Here is a 16732-nt window from a genome sequence, read left to right on the forward strand (position 1 = left end):
AAACAAAACACATGCGTATTATCCACTTACAGTACTTGTATTTGTTTGTACTGAGTCTGAGACAAACTGATGCTCATTGGTTGCAATGATGCAGAGGGTACGATGTGGAGAGAGGTGGTGCTGATGCTGGATGACTTTTGCAGGATTTTGTCCCACAACCACCCATTTGTTGCCAAATGGTTTCCCGTCTACGTGTGTGGGCGGTGGTTGGGTTTGATCGAGCCAGCTGCTAAGTGTGGAGTGCATGCGCTTCCCAACAGGGTGAAGGCTGAGAACTGGAAGGGGAACGCGGTGCAGGAATTGTTGTGACTGAGGTTGGAGGGATGCGTCTCTGCAGCAGGTAGTGGGAGACTTGTGAAGGTAGAGTGTGAAACACCTGCTGTGCGATGAGGGGAGTCTTGGAAATCCCGGTGCAGACGTCTCAGAGTGAGCAGAAGATTTGTGTGTCAGTAGCACGGCGACCCCGAGCATACGAACTATGAGTCAGCCCCGAAAGTGTCCAGATGTGCAAAGCTATTGGAGCTCTATGCACAGAGTCAACCAACCTGAAGGACAGAGGCTGCTTTAGTTTTGAATTCAGATTATCTACCATTCATTCATTTAAACATAGTTTAATGTTGTAAAAACAACAAACACCTTCTAACTTTTCCGACTTATGATTATTAAAACGTGAATGAATCCGCTGGTTGCTGATATTCCGTTATGAATAGTATGATGTTGTAAATATTGTATGAAATGAGGGAAACCAGCCAATTTTAAATTAACGACCAATTTTTGGAAGATCCTGTCATCCCTGATTTATGAGGCTCTCTCTTTCATTCTCCGTCGATCTCCCTCCCTCCTGCATCTATCAATAATGAATGGCTCTGACTGTGTAAAATGCCAATCCCTAGAATTTGAGTAAACTGTCCCTTTTAGACAGCTAATGTTGACAAATGACCGGGAGCACACGGTGTTTGAGCACACTATTAACCTCTGAAATGTCAATGCATTTGTGCGTGTGGGTGCCAGAGCCAGAGTGTGTGTGTGTGTGTGTGTGTGTGTGTGTGTGTGTGTGTGTGTGTGTGTGTGTGTGTGTGTGTGTGTGTGTGTGTGTGTGTGTGTGTGTGGTCGTGTCTATAAAATGTTATTAGGGGCTTTGTGGTCTGCTATTAACCTTCGTTGACCTTTATTATATTTCAGTCCTGTCATTCCAGATGTTTTTGTGGAACGCCGTCACACATCACAGCGATAATGTCAGAGGCTGGAGCTTGTGCACGTACGCTAATGCACCGAGTCACGTGCACACAGTGTTTCTCTCTTTGGCACACTTACATACACATGCATGTAAGTGTCTTTGTGCGAATACGCTGTTGCACAGCGCGTCACTCAGGAAGATTAGAGCAGTCGTCTGCTGCGCATTTACATGGAGGAGCCTAATTGAACGGCTTAATTGGCTGATTAATTGACACACACACACACACACACACACACACACACACACACACACACACACACACACACACACACACACACACACACACACACACACACACAGGATGGCCTTGGGTGGGTTTCTTTCACTGTCATTGTTAACAGTGCGATGTGAAAGAGTTAAAGCTAAACCAGTATAATTAAATTGCACCTTTGTGTTTAAATTGGCAGTGTGTCTGTGTCTGTGTCTGTGTCTGCTGTCTACAGGTTGCTGAGCTGCTTAATTACCTTGCCATGGAAAATCACGTTAGCTCTGTAAGGGGTACTGGATTAAATGTCAGCAGATCCTCGCGTCTAATCAGCAGGCGTGTGCGCGTGTGCCCTCATTAATGTGCGATTGTGTGTGTTTATGATTCTCTGTCAATTCCGGTCGCCCTCTCCTCACGTCGTCTCCCTTCGTGTCTCCTTGGGAGCTCTCCTCGCTGCTCCATTTACTTTACTACAGGTGTGGGTGTTATCTGCGGTGCTTTGTTGTTCGGCGTTGCTTATTAAAGTGGCTGCTGCCCCCCTTCTCTCCCCCTTCTCTCCCCCTTCTCTCCCCCGTTCCCCTGACGATGTGTGCTGTATCTGCCTCCTCACCTTCCTGTCGGCCTCCTCAGTCAGCTGTGAGTGATAATTACTGTATCAGTCATATTGTGCTTCAGTCACATTTAAATCCATTATTCTAAAGCATCTTCAGCGTCATCAGTTCAACTCATATACTGTAAGTCTCACAACACAGTGTTTATTGCTGTGAGGAGGAGTACAAGTAATCAATAAGTGAAGGAATTCTGATACTCGTAAATAAATACTTAGTTTGAGGCCAAACATGCTCCAGAGCAAACAACTTGTTTTTCTATGTTTGAGTGATAAATCATAAAGGGGCTTAAATTTATGCCTGTATGTAAATTCACAGGTGCCGTGTCTTATCTGGAGCGTCACACAGGAACTAAGCCAACAGAGGACCGGAAGCCTTATCACTGCAAACACCAGCGGCACACTGTTTACTGACACACACACACACACGCACACACACACACACGCACACACACACGCGCACACACACACACGCACACATGCACACACACACACACACACACACACACACACACACACACACACACACACACACACACACACACACACACACACACGCACACACACGCGCGCACACACACGCGCGCGCACACACACACACACACACACACACACACACACTTTTCTGTTTATATAATCGGTATAAATATAGTGTGCGGCGCACGTCTCCACCTTCAGTAGATGTCAAACAGGAAAAATGGCTGAATTTCTGAGTTTGCAACAATTGCGAAGCCGCCTGCGCCGACAGCAGCCTTCCGTTTCCCATCGCACGCGGCGTCCAGCTGGGCTAGAATGAGGATCTGCTGTCTTCGCTGTCACATATTGACCCAGTGACGGTGACGGCTGTAGCCCGTGGGTGGAACACACTGTACTGTGTGACCGGGAGACTGTTTCCACTGGGTCCACGTGGCGCTGCACTGAGCTGATGTGTGGCGAGCGCGTTTCTTTCATTAGTGCGTCCACGAGCCCAGAATAGTAACGGTTGCTTGTTCTATCTATTTATTGAAACTAATAGGCGCATTCCATGAGTCATGTTTTTGTAATTAAGCTTCCAAATAGCCTCGTCTCCTGCTGTGTTTGTTTTGTTATCTCCAGACAGATTGCTCAATTATTAAGCGTTACTGTGGTTATTCACAGGATGAGCTGCAGACCGCGATGGCGGCCGCGCTCGGCGTCTAACTATTACGGATCTGCTTCCAGGGCGGCTGCGGCTCAGAGCGCAGCGGACTGACAGCTGTTGTTGGCGTGTGGCAGTGACGCTGACGTTACACTGCGCGTGCTTGTGCCCGAGAAGCCACTGTTACTGTAAAAACGGAGAATCAACATAATCTCATGACAGTAATGATGTTGGTTCAACAGATAAATATTTAATCTGTCATATTTGTGCAGTATACGCACAGTAATGTCGAGTAAATGGGCTCCAGCTGCAGCAGGCACGTCCCCATTTCCTATATTACTCGCATAAATGAGCGCGCGGTGGGTGGAGATCTGGTGGCTGATGAGGCTGACGCCTGTCATGAGGAGGAAGCGGGTCTGAGATGGCTCTACAGTGGCACGCATCCTGTGGGACGGTGCCATCAGCAGATCTCATGAGGGAACGGACTCAGGTGGTGGCTGAATTCTTTGCAGATGTGTGACTAGAATATTGTCCGTCTCAACGCGTCGTTTGTTAAGTCTGAAACGCCCAGTCTGTCGCGGAGACGCTTATACTTGCGATGCCTTGAGTTGCATGAGGTTCTCACGGGCAGCTTATCAGCAGCGGCCACATGGCTGCAGCGCTCCCAGTCCAAGCCTGGTCGTGGCCTCTCTGTCCCATGTTTCCAGTCTGTCCCTTCACTGATAAATGATAAAATGCCCTGCAGTTAGAAAGGTTTACATATACAGTAGCAAATATCAATGGATGTTGGATGTTTTTGCTCTCACCCACGGTTCTGCACTGAACATCTCTACATATATTCTTGCGCTAAAGTGCAGTGGTGTCGATGAAAATGGGGTTTGGTTCCTAATAGGAAGCCTCTGTGAGGGAAGGAGAGTGGATTTAAAGTCAGCGTTGCGCTAATACAGCCCCCATCTGACTTCATCTATCTGTGGTGGAGCTAAGGTGTCCACATGTTTGCACATTTATCCCTCTGTGTGCATTACTGTAAGTGGTTCTGGGCGAGCGTGCCAGCTGAATAATGAAACAGTCAATGTATGTGCGACAGTCAGGATGTGATGGAGGGGATTAGGAGGTGGAATTGGGGAAGTGAGAGGGAAGAGAAGTTAGAGCACGGGGGGGAGGAAAGATAAGAGAGCGGAGGAGAGAGAGAGAGAGAGAGAGAGAGAGAGAGGAAGTTTCCCAAGGAAGAAATTTGGGAGAATTCTTTATCAGCCGGTTCACAGACGCTCGTACACAAACTAAAATGCACCCGCACACATTTACATATCGCTCTTCGTGTACACACGGTCCTCAGACGCGCTCATTTCCAAACTAATTTCATCCCACTCGCGCGGTGACAGTTTACTCTGCGCCGACGTGTCAAAGCGAAGTCCCGTCACTTTTCAAACGTCGCCGGAGTTTTAACACGGGCGTCGCGGTGACGGCTGAGTTAAAGGCGTGAGTCGAAGGCGCCGGAGCCGCTCACGGGCCGCCGCTCTCCTTGTTCCCCGTGTTCAGGAAGTAAACAGAGGTTGAGAAATGACGTTTTAGCAATCGGGCTTTTGGTAGCTTTGTCTCTGCTTCATATATTAGACACAGAATACGAGCACGCGTAGGATGTGGGAAACGAGTACAGAGGTAAACAGGAGCGCGTGAGGATGGGAGGACGTCAGGAACACATGAGCACAAGACGTCTGAGCCAGAACGGGGATCACTTTAAAGCTTAAAGCGACCAGTCTTTCTTCCTGCGTCTTGAGATTTGGCATTAAATGACTTGTGTGCAAATCAGAGAGAGGAGAGAGCATGCGGTGGATTTAAGGCGCATCCTGTTGACTCTACTATACGTCAAGCTGCTTCCCGCTGTCATCCGGCATCTGAAGCCGTTTCTCTGATGTCGGACGATTGAAACGCGATGTGATCGCGAAGCCGGTGTTGGACCTGAGAGTCCTGCTGGGATGGAACATTCCTGCAGTAGACTGGTCTTTGTACTCGCCGGTCGTCCTGCAGCAGCTCTGAATGGAAGAACTGGGAGAAACTGGGAGAGTTTCAGGACAGTTATATGTACAGTATGGCATCCATTCATCATGCAGTGACTTGTGGTTCAGGTTGTGGTTCAGTGATTTTCTTTTTGTCCTGTGCGCTGACAGAAATCAAACTACTCTGATGGGATTTTGTTTTTTCTTGCAGTTGTTTTTATTTCCTCCATTTTTAAAAAACTAATATGAGCAGAAAACTCTTTCAACTTTTAAACTTTATTTTCCGCAATTAAAAAATATATATATTTCAGTAATAACAACAGAATGTCAATGTCACAATTTCATACAGTAGCTAAGTGTTTTCACAGTGTATTTCATATTATTGTAACATATTGTTTTGCTTTTGGCTTTAAATGTATAATTATTTAGATGCTTTTTCATTGAAAGTTCTTTGTATTTAAGAACTACTCCTCTCCATTTTTTTTTTTTGCATCTTTTGTAGAACGTCTGTTCACAGTTGGCGCCGCATTTGTCTCCATCTTTACATTTTTGCCTTTAGACTTGAAAAGATCGTGTAGTACAGTAGATGAAGGTGAGACACAGGCAGACTGAGAGGTGCTGTGTGGAAAAGTTGGAAGTGTAGAGTTGGGATGGCAGTGGGAGGTGAAGGAATGGGGCGTCACCATGGGAAGGAAGATGACAGGAGTTGAAGAGAACAGAAACCGTAGAGGACGAGCAAGAAGATCGACGAACAAAGCGGGAAGAAAGAGCGGGGGGTGGTTGAGAAGGAAGGAGGAAGGAGCAGAGAGGTTGTTATGGCCACGTTACCATGGTGACTGCAGGTTCCCAGCGCTGCTTCTCTCGCCCTCTTGATGACTTGATGATAAAGATGAAGGCCCGTGTGCACGTTCATGAGAGGGTTGGGTGTGTGTGTGTGTGTGTGTGTGTGTGAGTGTGTGTGTGAGAATGTGAAGAAGTGAAGACTGACCTCTGTGGTCTAATAATGTGCTTTGAATCAATGCTGTTTGCATTAGTGTCTCCCTACTGTGTGTTTCTGTGTGTATAGTGTGTAATCATAGCCTTTCTGAATACACGCCATTTGGGGGCTCTGTGGCTCTGTGTGATATGATAAAGATGAAGGCCCGTGTGCACGTTCATGAGAGGGTTGGGTGTGTGTGTGTGTGTGTGTGTGTGTGTGTGTGTGTGTGTGTGTGTGTGTGTGTGTGTGTGTGTGTGTGTGTGTGTGTGTAATTGAGCAATTGTTTTTTTTCTGAAAACAGGTGTTGGGGCTGAGATGAGCGAGATATTGAAGAGGGTGACAAATGACAGAAACAAATAATTTCATGACAACCCCATCAGAACCTGTGGAAGCCGTGTTAACAACAGGAAATAGAATTGGCTCTGGTTACAGCTCTGAGGACGAAAACAAAGGAGAGAGTGAGTGAAGTGCAGAGAGGGGGAAGCGTGGAAAGATGACAGGTGAGGAAAATTGGAGAGAAGATGATTTCTGATTTCCTCACTAGTGCTGGAAAGATAGGACACACACACACACACACACACACACACACACTCACACACACACACACACACACGCACACACACACACACACACACACACACACACACACACACACACACACACACACACACACACACACACTCTTCTCGGCTGCTCTGTGCTGTGAGCGGGTCCTGGCTGCAGTAATCATGGGATTAAGTTATTTAATCTTGGCGAAGAATTCCATCTGTTATCCTTTAATCTGTGTGATGTGCAAGAATGGAAACGGCACTTTTAGATTGTAATCTGTTACAGATTACTGATTACCTGCTAGATTATTCTCAAACCAGGGTTGAGCAATTTGTGGTCTAAATGATTTTTCTTTAGAGTCCTTCTTTAAAGTGACGTTCCTTTTTTCAGGGAGGATGATTATGACGCTCATGACAGTGATGATAGTGTTGATAAGCAGGTGAAATGAGATAGGGAATTAAAAAGCCTGTGTGTGTACTGGCTCCAACCTACTTGGCCTCACTGGATCAGACTTCCTCCTTCTTGTGTCTTTTCCTTCTTTCCTCCTTGTCTTATTCCTCCTGTTTCGGGCCCGACGTGATGCTCGGTTCTTGCCCTCTTTAGATTTGCTGCTTCCCTTTGAAATGGAAACAACAGGCTCGTTGCCATTCCTCACAGAGACGCGCGAGTGTGTGTAGACGAGCGGGAACACTTGTTAGACTTTGAAGCTCGTGTTCAGGTTGTGGGTGTTCAGAGGGAATCAGCGAAGTTGGTCTTCATTTCCTCTGTGCGGCGGCGGCGGCGTGATCACGGTGCCCCTGAGAGAAATTAAGGGAAAATCAAAAAGTCGCTTTCCACTTTGGTCCTCGTGCCTCACGAGCAGATGGAGCGGCGCCGTCGTACATGACAACAATCGAAATGAGAAAGAGTGGAGTAGCAGCGGGGACTGTCTTTAATGACTCCAGTCAAGGCTGCTGATGTACTGCACGCTTTGTGTTGAATAAATGGAGAGAACACAGCACCTATTCCTTTGATTATTCCACGCGAGGAGCAGGTGGAAAAAGAACACATCGGGTTTACGTTGAATTTTAATGCAGCGCCTCCGGAATGTTTTTACTCAGACGTGCCTCCGATTTGATTTGCCGCTAACCGGCGTGAGGGTGCAGTGTCGCCTTTTGACCACACGGGGGCACCGTGACAGCGGCACTGGTGTGTGACACCGAACCTGCCGGGAGGAAGGAGGGAGGAGGAGGAGGTGGGAAGAGACGGAGCGTTGAGGGGGGAGAGCAATGGGAGGAAAACGAGATGGAAGGAGGGAAAGGAAGGAAGAGGGAGAGAGGAGGAAAGGCATTTAGGCAGAAGGTGAGAAAGGTCAAACGCGTGTGTGTGTGTGTGTGTGTGTGTGTGTGTGTGTGTGTGTGTGTGTGTGTGTGTGTGTGTGTGTGTGTGTGTGTGTGAGCCTGACGTCTGTTTATTTAGGCGTGGATGTGTGATCAGGGTGCGTCTGCATATGTGTTCACGTGTGTTTGCCCGTCCCTGAACTCAGCAGCCCATTCAGACCTCCCCTGTGTTAAGACTCAGTCTGTGGTTCTGCAGCTGTTCATCTCCTCCATCCATGAGCACGTGGACGTTTCTGCCAGTGCTTTATCTTCACTTTATCTTCACTTTATCTTTACTTTATCAGACACATTTATTCTGACAAACTGTGAGCATCCTTGTTCAACATTGTTGACGGGGGGAGGAGGTTAAACATCCAGGTCTAGATACGAGCTGGACAAACGTCATCGGCTGAGAACAGCTCCTACTGTACTTATCACAGATCACCTGCTTTATCTCAAGGTGCCATAAAGTTGTTTCACACTTAGATGACACGCTTTAACAACATCCTGGTGTCTGCTTTAACTCCCTCAGCGACGCCTGGGCTGAGGCGTCTCGTAAAGAAAAGAAAGGCTTTCCATCAGATATTAAAAGCTTGACACAGAGTTGAGTGACTGTGCTCCGACTGCAGGATGTGGGCCGCGCTGTGACCGAGTCGTGTCCCCCTGCTGGAAATATGCTCATTTCCCTTCATACCCCTATTTAGTTTCTGAGTTCAGCTCCAAGCAGGCGTCAGTGTTAAAAGGCTTGACGCGGCCCTTTAAGGGGGTGAAGCTGCTGAAAGGCTGGACGGGCGTGTGCACGCCTGGGTCAGCGCATTGACAGCTTCATTATAGGGAGGAAATTGTGGGTATAAATTGTTCTGTGGTTTTTGCACCTCTGGAAGCTGGGGCGCCATAGCAACGATTCGGAGTCAGTATGGTTATTTTACACACACACACACACACACACGCACACACACACACACAGTCGTCGTCATTACCACTTGTAGCATTCATCCCTCCTGCTCAGGGCTGGTTCACAGCAGATTGTCTCTGCGCTGAGTCCTGATTGGTCGAAACCCAGGAACCAATTAGATCAGAGACGAGGCGATAAAAAGGGCACATTCTCCAGCCGATGCGAAGCACATGCAAATCACACACCAATGTGATGCGCGCGTTGCCAAGCGCGTCGCGCGGAGGCGTTCGGCGCCCAGTGCGACGCTGCCGCTGGACCCGCGCGCGCCCACACCTCATTAGCCGTCGCCACGATTTGAGGAAGTTCACGGGAGAAAAACAAGCAGAGGAGGAAAATGGGAGAGGAAGTTTTGTTGGTTTGCTGCAGCGTTTTCTGCCGCTGCCCCCGTCTGACTCCTCTCCATCTATTATTTTTGCGCCTGCCTCCACAGCTGCTGCTGCTGCAGCTCCCGCTCTTCTTCTCTGGGTCGGCTCGAATGCCGCCCTGCGTCTCTACACTCGACTCAAACTTCTCACCCGCACCACACTTTTTCCATTGAGTCTGTGTGTTTTCTGTGTGCGCTCTCGCTCACGTGCCGACGGGTTCGGGTTCCTCCCGTTAGCAGGTTCTGCCTCCACCTCGCTATCTGCCTTCCAGGTCCCTGTCCTCTGACTTTTATCACCAGCTGCTCACACTGCTCGCGTTTCCCTCCTGCCTCTGACGTGAACAGTAATAACCAAACGCCAAAGGAAGGAAACGTGTGTGTGTGTGTGTGTGTGCCCGAACATTGTTAAGCACCACATCAGGAAGGAAGCAGCAAACTATGACAGGAGATGGGCTCTGCTTCATTTAAACAGACACAAACATATGCTTTTATAGCTTTATAGTGGGTTTGGGGGGATCTACATACCAGGAGACGCGCTCTGCTGCTGTAAGTCTTCAGCTTTAGAGGTGATTGCAAGTAAGAGCGGATACTTTAAACACAGAGACGACGCTAATACCGGTGGAGGCGCAGATCAGTACCTTCCCATCAGCCCCCTGTGGTTCTACTGTCTAAGAGGGGACCTTTATAAAGGTTACATCAATGGTTAATTAGGATTAGTCAGTAATTTATTGACGCTTTATAGACTACCTTTAAGCTATTAGCGAGAAGAGGAATTGGGTTGCCAGGTTGAAACCCCCCCTTTAGCTGCTGTTTCTCCATTTGAATTTGTCTTGTGCTCTTTAGTTCATTTGATTGTGTGACCGCTTCCCCGGTCCACGAGCCAAAACCTCCTCTTTTACAACATATTAACACTTACAACTGCCGACATAATGGATGTTCCTTCAATAAGAGTGTTAGCTCCATACTAACATTTATAAAGGGAGCTGAGGAGCCCTGGGCCTGAGTCGTATGTGCCATTAAGCTAACAAATGGATTTGGGGACCGGTGCCCTGCGGTTCAGCCCAGCAGCGCAGTGGACGGGTCCTCCTGGAGAAATAAAGGGCTGCTTCAAAAGATAAAAGCCGGATACCGAGGCACATTCAAGCAAAAGGGTTTGCCTCAACCTCAAAACTCAGATGCAGTTCAGTTCTCGTAGTATTTTGGAACTGATTGCAGTCTGCACTCGTAGCGAACCCCACGGGAGCAGATCTAACATATGCTGATGACCTTAGGCACACCTTCAAAACAGACATTTGCCTGCTGCTCCCATTTACAGCATCTGCTGTATGTTGGTGCGAGGCTGCAGCCGCACGCGACCAAACGGGAGGTCTGTGGAGTCCCGGGCGCCGAACAAAGTCCACGGGGACGAGCTTTGAGGCTGGGGGGGGTTTCCACGCCGAGCTCAGATCTCCTAAACGCCACGGTTTAAACCAGCGGCCCAGAAACGCCGCCGCGCCGTAAATCCGCCTAAAGCCGCGGTGCGTTAGCAGGCGGCGACAGCGGCGCTCGCGCGGATCAAGGGATCAGCGGTGACATCCTCGGAAACAATTACAGGCTCGGAGTCACTCCACTTTCTATCCAGGGGTCACTCCAGCCTGATGGAGGAGCACGGGCAGCGGGCGACGGGTCTCCTCCGCCCGCGGTGAAAGCGGTTATTGCACAGCGACGCTCTGAACGCTGAGACGGGGACGCGAGAGAGCGGGAAAGTGCGCTTCACGCACGCGCCCTGCTGGAGCCCGTGTTCAACGCGAACCATTAATCAGCCCAGAGTCAAACACCGGCGTAACACCGGTTCACCCGCTGCTCTTGTCTCGCGTCCAGTGTGAATCGCACGTGCGCAGCTTGAGTCGTGGCTGAATTATTGAGCAGTTGTGCTTCTCGCTCTCCTCATCCACCTCTGCTCGCGCGCTGCCGCTCGCATCCGCCGGAGTCGGGACACGGCGCGTGTTGGTATGGAAACTGGCTCGTAAACCTTTCAGGTTGCTAACGTCCTAACTCTCATAGCAACCGCTAAGCAGCCTCTCAAAGTGTTGATGCCGAGCAGCTTTGTAATGCGCGATGAATGGGGGCGCGCGCGGGCGCCCTGTGCGGGGCGCGTCGCGCGCGCTTCGGCCGCGGAGCAGACGAGTCAATGGGTTTGTCTCCAAAGGGTTCGATTTGTAAGGTGACACAAAAGACGCGCACCCACGCGCTTACCTTGGAAATGATTGGTGCGGAAAGAAAGCGCGTTGTAAAAGGTATGAGTCACCTTCAAACCTGAGCTGACTTTACTGAATATTTGATAAACTAACGCAGACATGCATTTCTGCAACTTCAGTGCGGCAGCGGTGACATTGTTCTGCTGTGTGTGTGTGTGTGTGTGTGTGTGTGTGCGTGCGTGTGTGTGTGTGTGTGTGTGTGTGCGTGCGTGCGTGACTTTCCAAAGCAGGGCGTGTCATTGTCGCTTTCCTGCTGTTGTTTCGCTGCCCGCGTTGTTTAAGGAAATTAGCAACGGGCGACAATAAGGTGAATTTAAAAAAAAAAGCGTGCACGCGCGCTGCTCTGCGAGTCACGCACCACGCGCCGCGTCCACGTCTGCGCAGAGCACTTCAGAGTTGCGTGAGTGCACAGGTTTTCAGCGCTGACACCAGTAACCTTGTGTTTTCTGTTACTGCGGCTCTATGACACTTATAGGAGATTAAGCGATCAAGGCTTCAGTGAATATACACCAGATAAACCACATACTCACAGATAGTGAACAGCATGATTTCAGAAGGTCGCCCGCCCTTCGCTAAACCAATCTGACGGGCTGCAAGCGTCAGCGTTTAGTCTTCTCCAGACCCTCAGACAACAAAAACCCCTTCCCTAAATCTAAATGTGCTCATTAGGCTGAGCACATTTCTGTTGTTGCACAGAGGAGGATGTCAGTGGGTTTTCAGATCCCGCTCCAGCTGGTGATGGAGTCGCAGTGAAATAGAGTCTAATATGAAACGTTTTTCATGCCGTGGGGGATTAGTTTTAGAGATCGCTGCACAGAGAAAGGCTGTTGATGTTCTTGCTGTTAGTGAGAGGGGAGAGATCGGCCGACTGACTTGGACCTGCATTAAATCCATCTCTCTGCCTTAAACAATAATGACCTTTCACCTACAACACGTCAACTCAATCTGTTTTCTTACTCTTTGCACCTCCTCCGACAGTTTATCAGAAAGGAGAGGCTCCCGTTCAATGGAGGCCCGTGATGTCATTAATAGAGCTCCACCATTATGTAGATTAGCCCCGTCCCCCTGGGTCCACCTTAACCGCTCTCAATCACTCGCACGTTTTATGGGAGTCGGGACAAACAGATATGCATTTCCATCTATTTGCATTTCCATTCACTGTGCTTTATGTGCAGAGATAAATGTGAAAGCATCACATTATATTGAGATCATAGTTTATAGAGATGTTGCCTACAGAAATAACAACATAGGGAACCGAAATGCACGTGTGTACGTGTGTGTGTGTGTGTGTGTGTGTGTGTGTGTGTGTGTGTGTGTGTGTGTGTGTGTGTGTGTGTGTGTGTGTGTGTGTCCAATTGAGCTGCATTGCATTAAGGTGATCAGTCCGCTGCAGATACAGTAGGATTCACCAGGTGTGAAAGTTCTGTGTATTTCTGCGTGTCTGCATGCAGGAACCTGCTCTTTAGGGTGTGTGTGTGTTTACACTCCACTCACGGCAGATCCTGTCACAAACGCTCGGCATTGATTCACAATTCGCCCAATTGCAACCAGAACCTCACTCACAATAAGCGCACACACATGAATAGTAGCTCTGTCAAAGCCACAGGTGATTATGTAACCTCTGCAGTGCAGATCACCTTCATGCATACGTTGCTGATAACCAACCTGGTCCCAGACTGACCTCTCGCTCCGTCTACACAACAGTCTGACTCCGGCTTTACTGCGTTATTACATGGTTTTGTAGCCGAGCGCGGCTCCATAAAGCGCGGCTCCACCGCCGACCAGCTGCCCCGGTCCAACAATACACGACAGCGCCGTCTCCACATTCAGGCCCATTTGCAGCATTTGAGCCGACGCGTCTTCTTTTATGTGAATTTGAGTCAGCTGCTTATACTCTTGTAACACTGGGGCTGTTTCCTGTAACAATGACTGCTTAACAGCACCTATTTGGAGACAATTTGCAGCCGCGACTCCTTTTCTCCTTTTTCGCCTTATCTGTGCATCCATTTGGCGACCATTGTCTGTGTGGACTGTGGAAGAACACAGCACTTACTGAAATCTCTCAGAAACCAACACTGGCACCGTCTCAACTGCAGGTGGATTTGTTATCAGCAGATTCTAAACATACGTTATCACACTGCATTACTTCAGAGTGTTGAGTCAGCTGTTCAGAAATGTAAACATCTACAAACGATGCAGAACTGCTAATATGTGGAAATGTAATGTCTCTGGACTTCAGGACAGAAGCAGGAGGCAAACACACCTGTTGCGCACGCTGTGGAAGTAGGAGAGGGTTGAGAGAGGCAGTAAGACCCAGAGGATGAGCAGAGAGAGAGAGAGAGAGGGAGGGGGAGGGAGGGGGGAGGAGGAGGAGGGGCCGTTCGCTCTATGCGCTGCAGCTCGTGGTGCCGGAGCCTCAGTGCCGGCGCCCGCGTGTGAGTGCGAGTCCGACTCCAGCGCTCTCTGTGCGTACGACAGGTGGAGATGACATGACTGCGCTCGAGAGGAAGAAAGGGAAGGACCTGTAAGGACACACACGTGCACACACACACACACACACCCACACACACACGCGCACACACACGCACACACACGCACACACACACTCACATTCCTGCACAGGTTCAGGACAACAGATAAGTTGTGGACTGTGTGTGTGTGTGTGTGTGTGTGTGTGTGTGTGTGTGTGTGTGTGTGTGTGTGTGTGTGTGTGTGTGTGTGTGTGTGTGTGTGTGTGAAAGCGCAGCCTTTCACACACACTGTGTGCGTCCGCCGGCTCCACGCGTTCCTCTTCGCGCTGGTCCTGACTGTTGTTTGTGATGCCTGCAGACGCGGTCAGCAAGTGTTCCTGCGCCCAGAGGAGGGTTCAGCTCCAGCCCTGAGCGGCAGACAGCCCACGGCGCCGTCCGACAAGCTCCAGGTAGGATTCACGCCTCCTCTTCCTCCTCCTCTTCCTCCTCCTCGGGGCTCCATGCCTCGCGCTGCGTTCTATCTCCCCTCTTTATTATTTCAGTCTCCCTGTGTAACAAGCGGAGATAGACTTCAATCCATTCACCTCGCTCTGCTCTGCCCCCCTGTGTTGTTTTCTTAGCCTCTTATCCGCCTCCTTTCTTTCCCTCTCGCACACAAACGCACACAAACGCACACACTCACCCACAACCCATGAACTTTTGCCTGGAGGAGGTAAGTTTCAGCTACTGGTGCTGGAGCTCTTCGTAGTTCTCTGACTTGGTGAGATACTTGTTTGGGGGCTGTGTGTGTGTGTGTGTGTGTGTGTGTGTGTGTGTGTGTGTGCGTGTGTGTGTGTGTGTGTGTGTGTGTGTGTGTGTGTGTGTGTGTGTTAGTGTGTGTGTGCGTGTGCGTGTGTGCGTGCGTGTGTGTGTGCGTGTGTGTGATGCTAAGATAAAGCACAGCTGAGTGTAAACACGTGGAAATTAAAGACAGGGACTCTTCTGTCTGGAGGTGGATGAGTGTTTGTGCTGATGACGCGTCGGCTGCTTGTTTCACCAGCGTCGGCGCAGTTTGTTCCCTGCGATCCCGAGGGCAGCGAGCCTCGTCTTGCCTCCTCGCGTTGTGTTCCTGTGATTTCTGACACAGACATATGAAATTTCAAACCGCCGCACTCTCGCACCCTCAGGTGTGCCGTCAGGCTGCGTTAGTTCAGTGTGTGTTTGTGTTTGTTTGTGCGCGGTGTGTATGTGTGTTTCTGTGTGTGTGTGCGTGCGTGCGTGCGTGTGTGTGTGTGTGCGTGCGTGCGTGTTTGTTTGTGTGTGTGTGTGTGTGTGTGTGTGTGTGTGTGTGTGTGTGTGTTTACACTTGTGTTATATATTGCAGGGGGATTTAATGTTGTTGGCAGCCAAATAGAAAAATGTTTGATTGGCTGCCAGTGTCGATATGTTCTGCTCAGATCCAATTACCCAGACTGATACACACTCGCAGAGACACAAGTGCACACTGATGACACACAACCCCCCACACTAGATTATACCATTCATATATGAAAGGGATAAACCAGCACATAAACAATATTCTGCATGAATAAATGCGTACTTATTATGTATGTCGGGCGTCGCAGGGCAAAAACACACTTGTACACATAAATGTGTGTGTGTGTGTGTGTGTGTGTGTGTGTATACACACTTGCACGCTCAGGTTGTGTTGCTGTCAGTCTCGTCCGGCTGCATTCCTCTCCTGCGGCCGACTCGTGTTCGTGAACCTCTTGCTGCCCGTGCGACGCCACCTCCCGGAGCCTCTGTTCGCGTTTGGAAGGTGTGTTTACAGGGATCCGTTCCTCCTCCATGCGCTCTGCGATGAGCGAGGTTTTACGGCTTCGTCTCCTGGGTCTCACTAAAAGGTTGGCGATGACGCTCCAACTGAATGATTAATGGCTTTCGTGGATTGTGACACAGTTGTTTGTGGGAACCGGCGTGTCGGTGGCCACTAATCGCGTGTTGCCGCTGCTGATCCTGTTCATCGCTCCAGCGCTGACGTGCAGCAAAGCGCCGCGTGTTTGAGAGCTCTTCAGTCAGAGCGGCCTCTGATTAATCTCATCCCGTTCTCCAGCAGAACAGATGTGAGGATTAGTTCGTCCTAGAATCGATATTCACGCAGCCGCTGCCTCAGCCCCAGATCGTCCGCTGAGTCTCAACAAGTGTGAGCCTTTAAAAGAGAAGAGCAGTACTTGAGGACAGGTGTGTGTTGACTCGCCCGTCCCGACCTCCTCTCCCTCCAGTTCCCTGGCAATTATCGGCATCTGTCGTCCTCCGTCCTCCATCCGTGGTGTTATTTAGCTGCACAGATGTCGCTCTCCTCTGTTCTCCTGCAGCAAATGAAAACTATTTGTGCAGACTAGTGAGCAAACAAACAAATATACAAAGTCACACGTCTGTACATGCGTGTGGATGAATGTTTTCAGTTGTGGGGTTTATGCTCATCCATAAAGCTGGGTAATATGTAAATAATTCATGTAGTTTATTAAAGATGGAATCATTTTTACACATCAGCCAATAGCAACATATTGATTGTGTGGTTTATTAAAGTAAAGGGGAACGTTTGGGTTTGCTGCAAAGCGCCGGTGCATAATTTTAACCTATTTACATATATGAGCCATTATAATTCAAAAATGTT

The 16732-nt window shown here is 49.3% G+C and overlaps 1 protein-coding gene across 2 annotated transcripts in view; it reads left to right on the forward strand.

The window, feature by feature from the left end:
- LOC114868723 (cGMP-dependent 3',5'-cyclic phosphodiesterase) overlaps window positions 1-16732 on the forward strand; it is a 96633-nt gene that overhangs the window by 9726 nt on the left and 70175 nt on the right. The window contains exons 1-2 of one of the 2 annotated variants that reach the window (XM_029172544.3): window positions 13973-14129; window positions 14435-14525. In XM_029172544.3, coding sequence (XP_029028377.1) covers window positions 14095-14129; window positions 14435-14525 — 126 coding nt within the window. In that variant the 5' untranslated portion in view covers window positions 13973-14094. Of the gene's footprint in view, window positions 1-13972; window positions 14130-14434; window positions 14526-16732 lie in introns of those variants that run through there. The other variant, XM_029172543.3, reaches the window with a different exon arrangement.

Source organism: Betta splendens, chromosome 13 (genome assembly GCF_900634795.4).
Source record: "Betta splendens chromosome 13, fBetSpl5.4, whole genome shotgun sequence".
Lineage (NCBI taxonomy): Eukaryota > Metazoa > Chordata > Actinopteri > Anabantiformes > Osphronemidae > Betta > Betta splendens.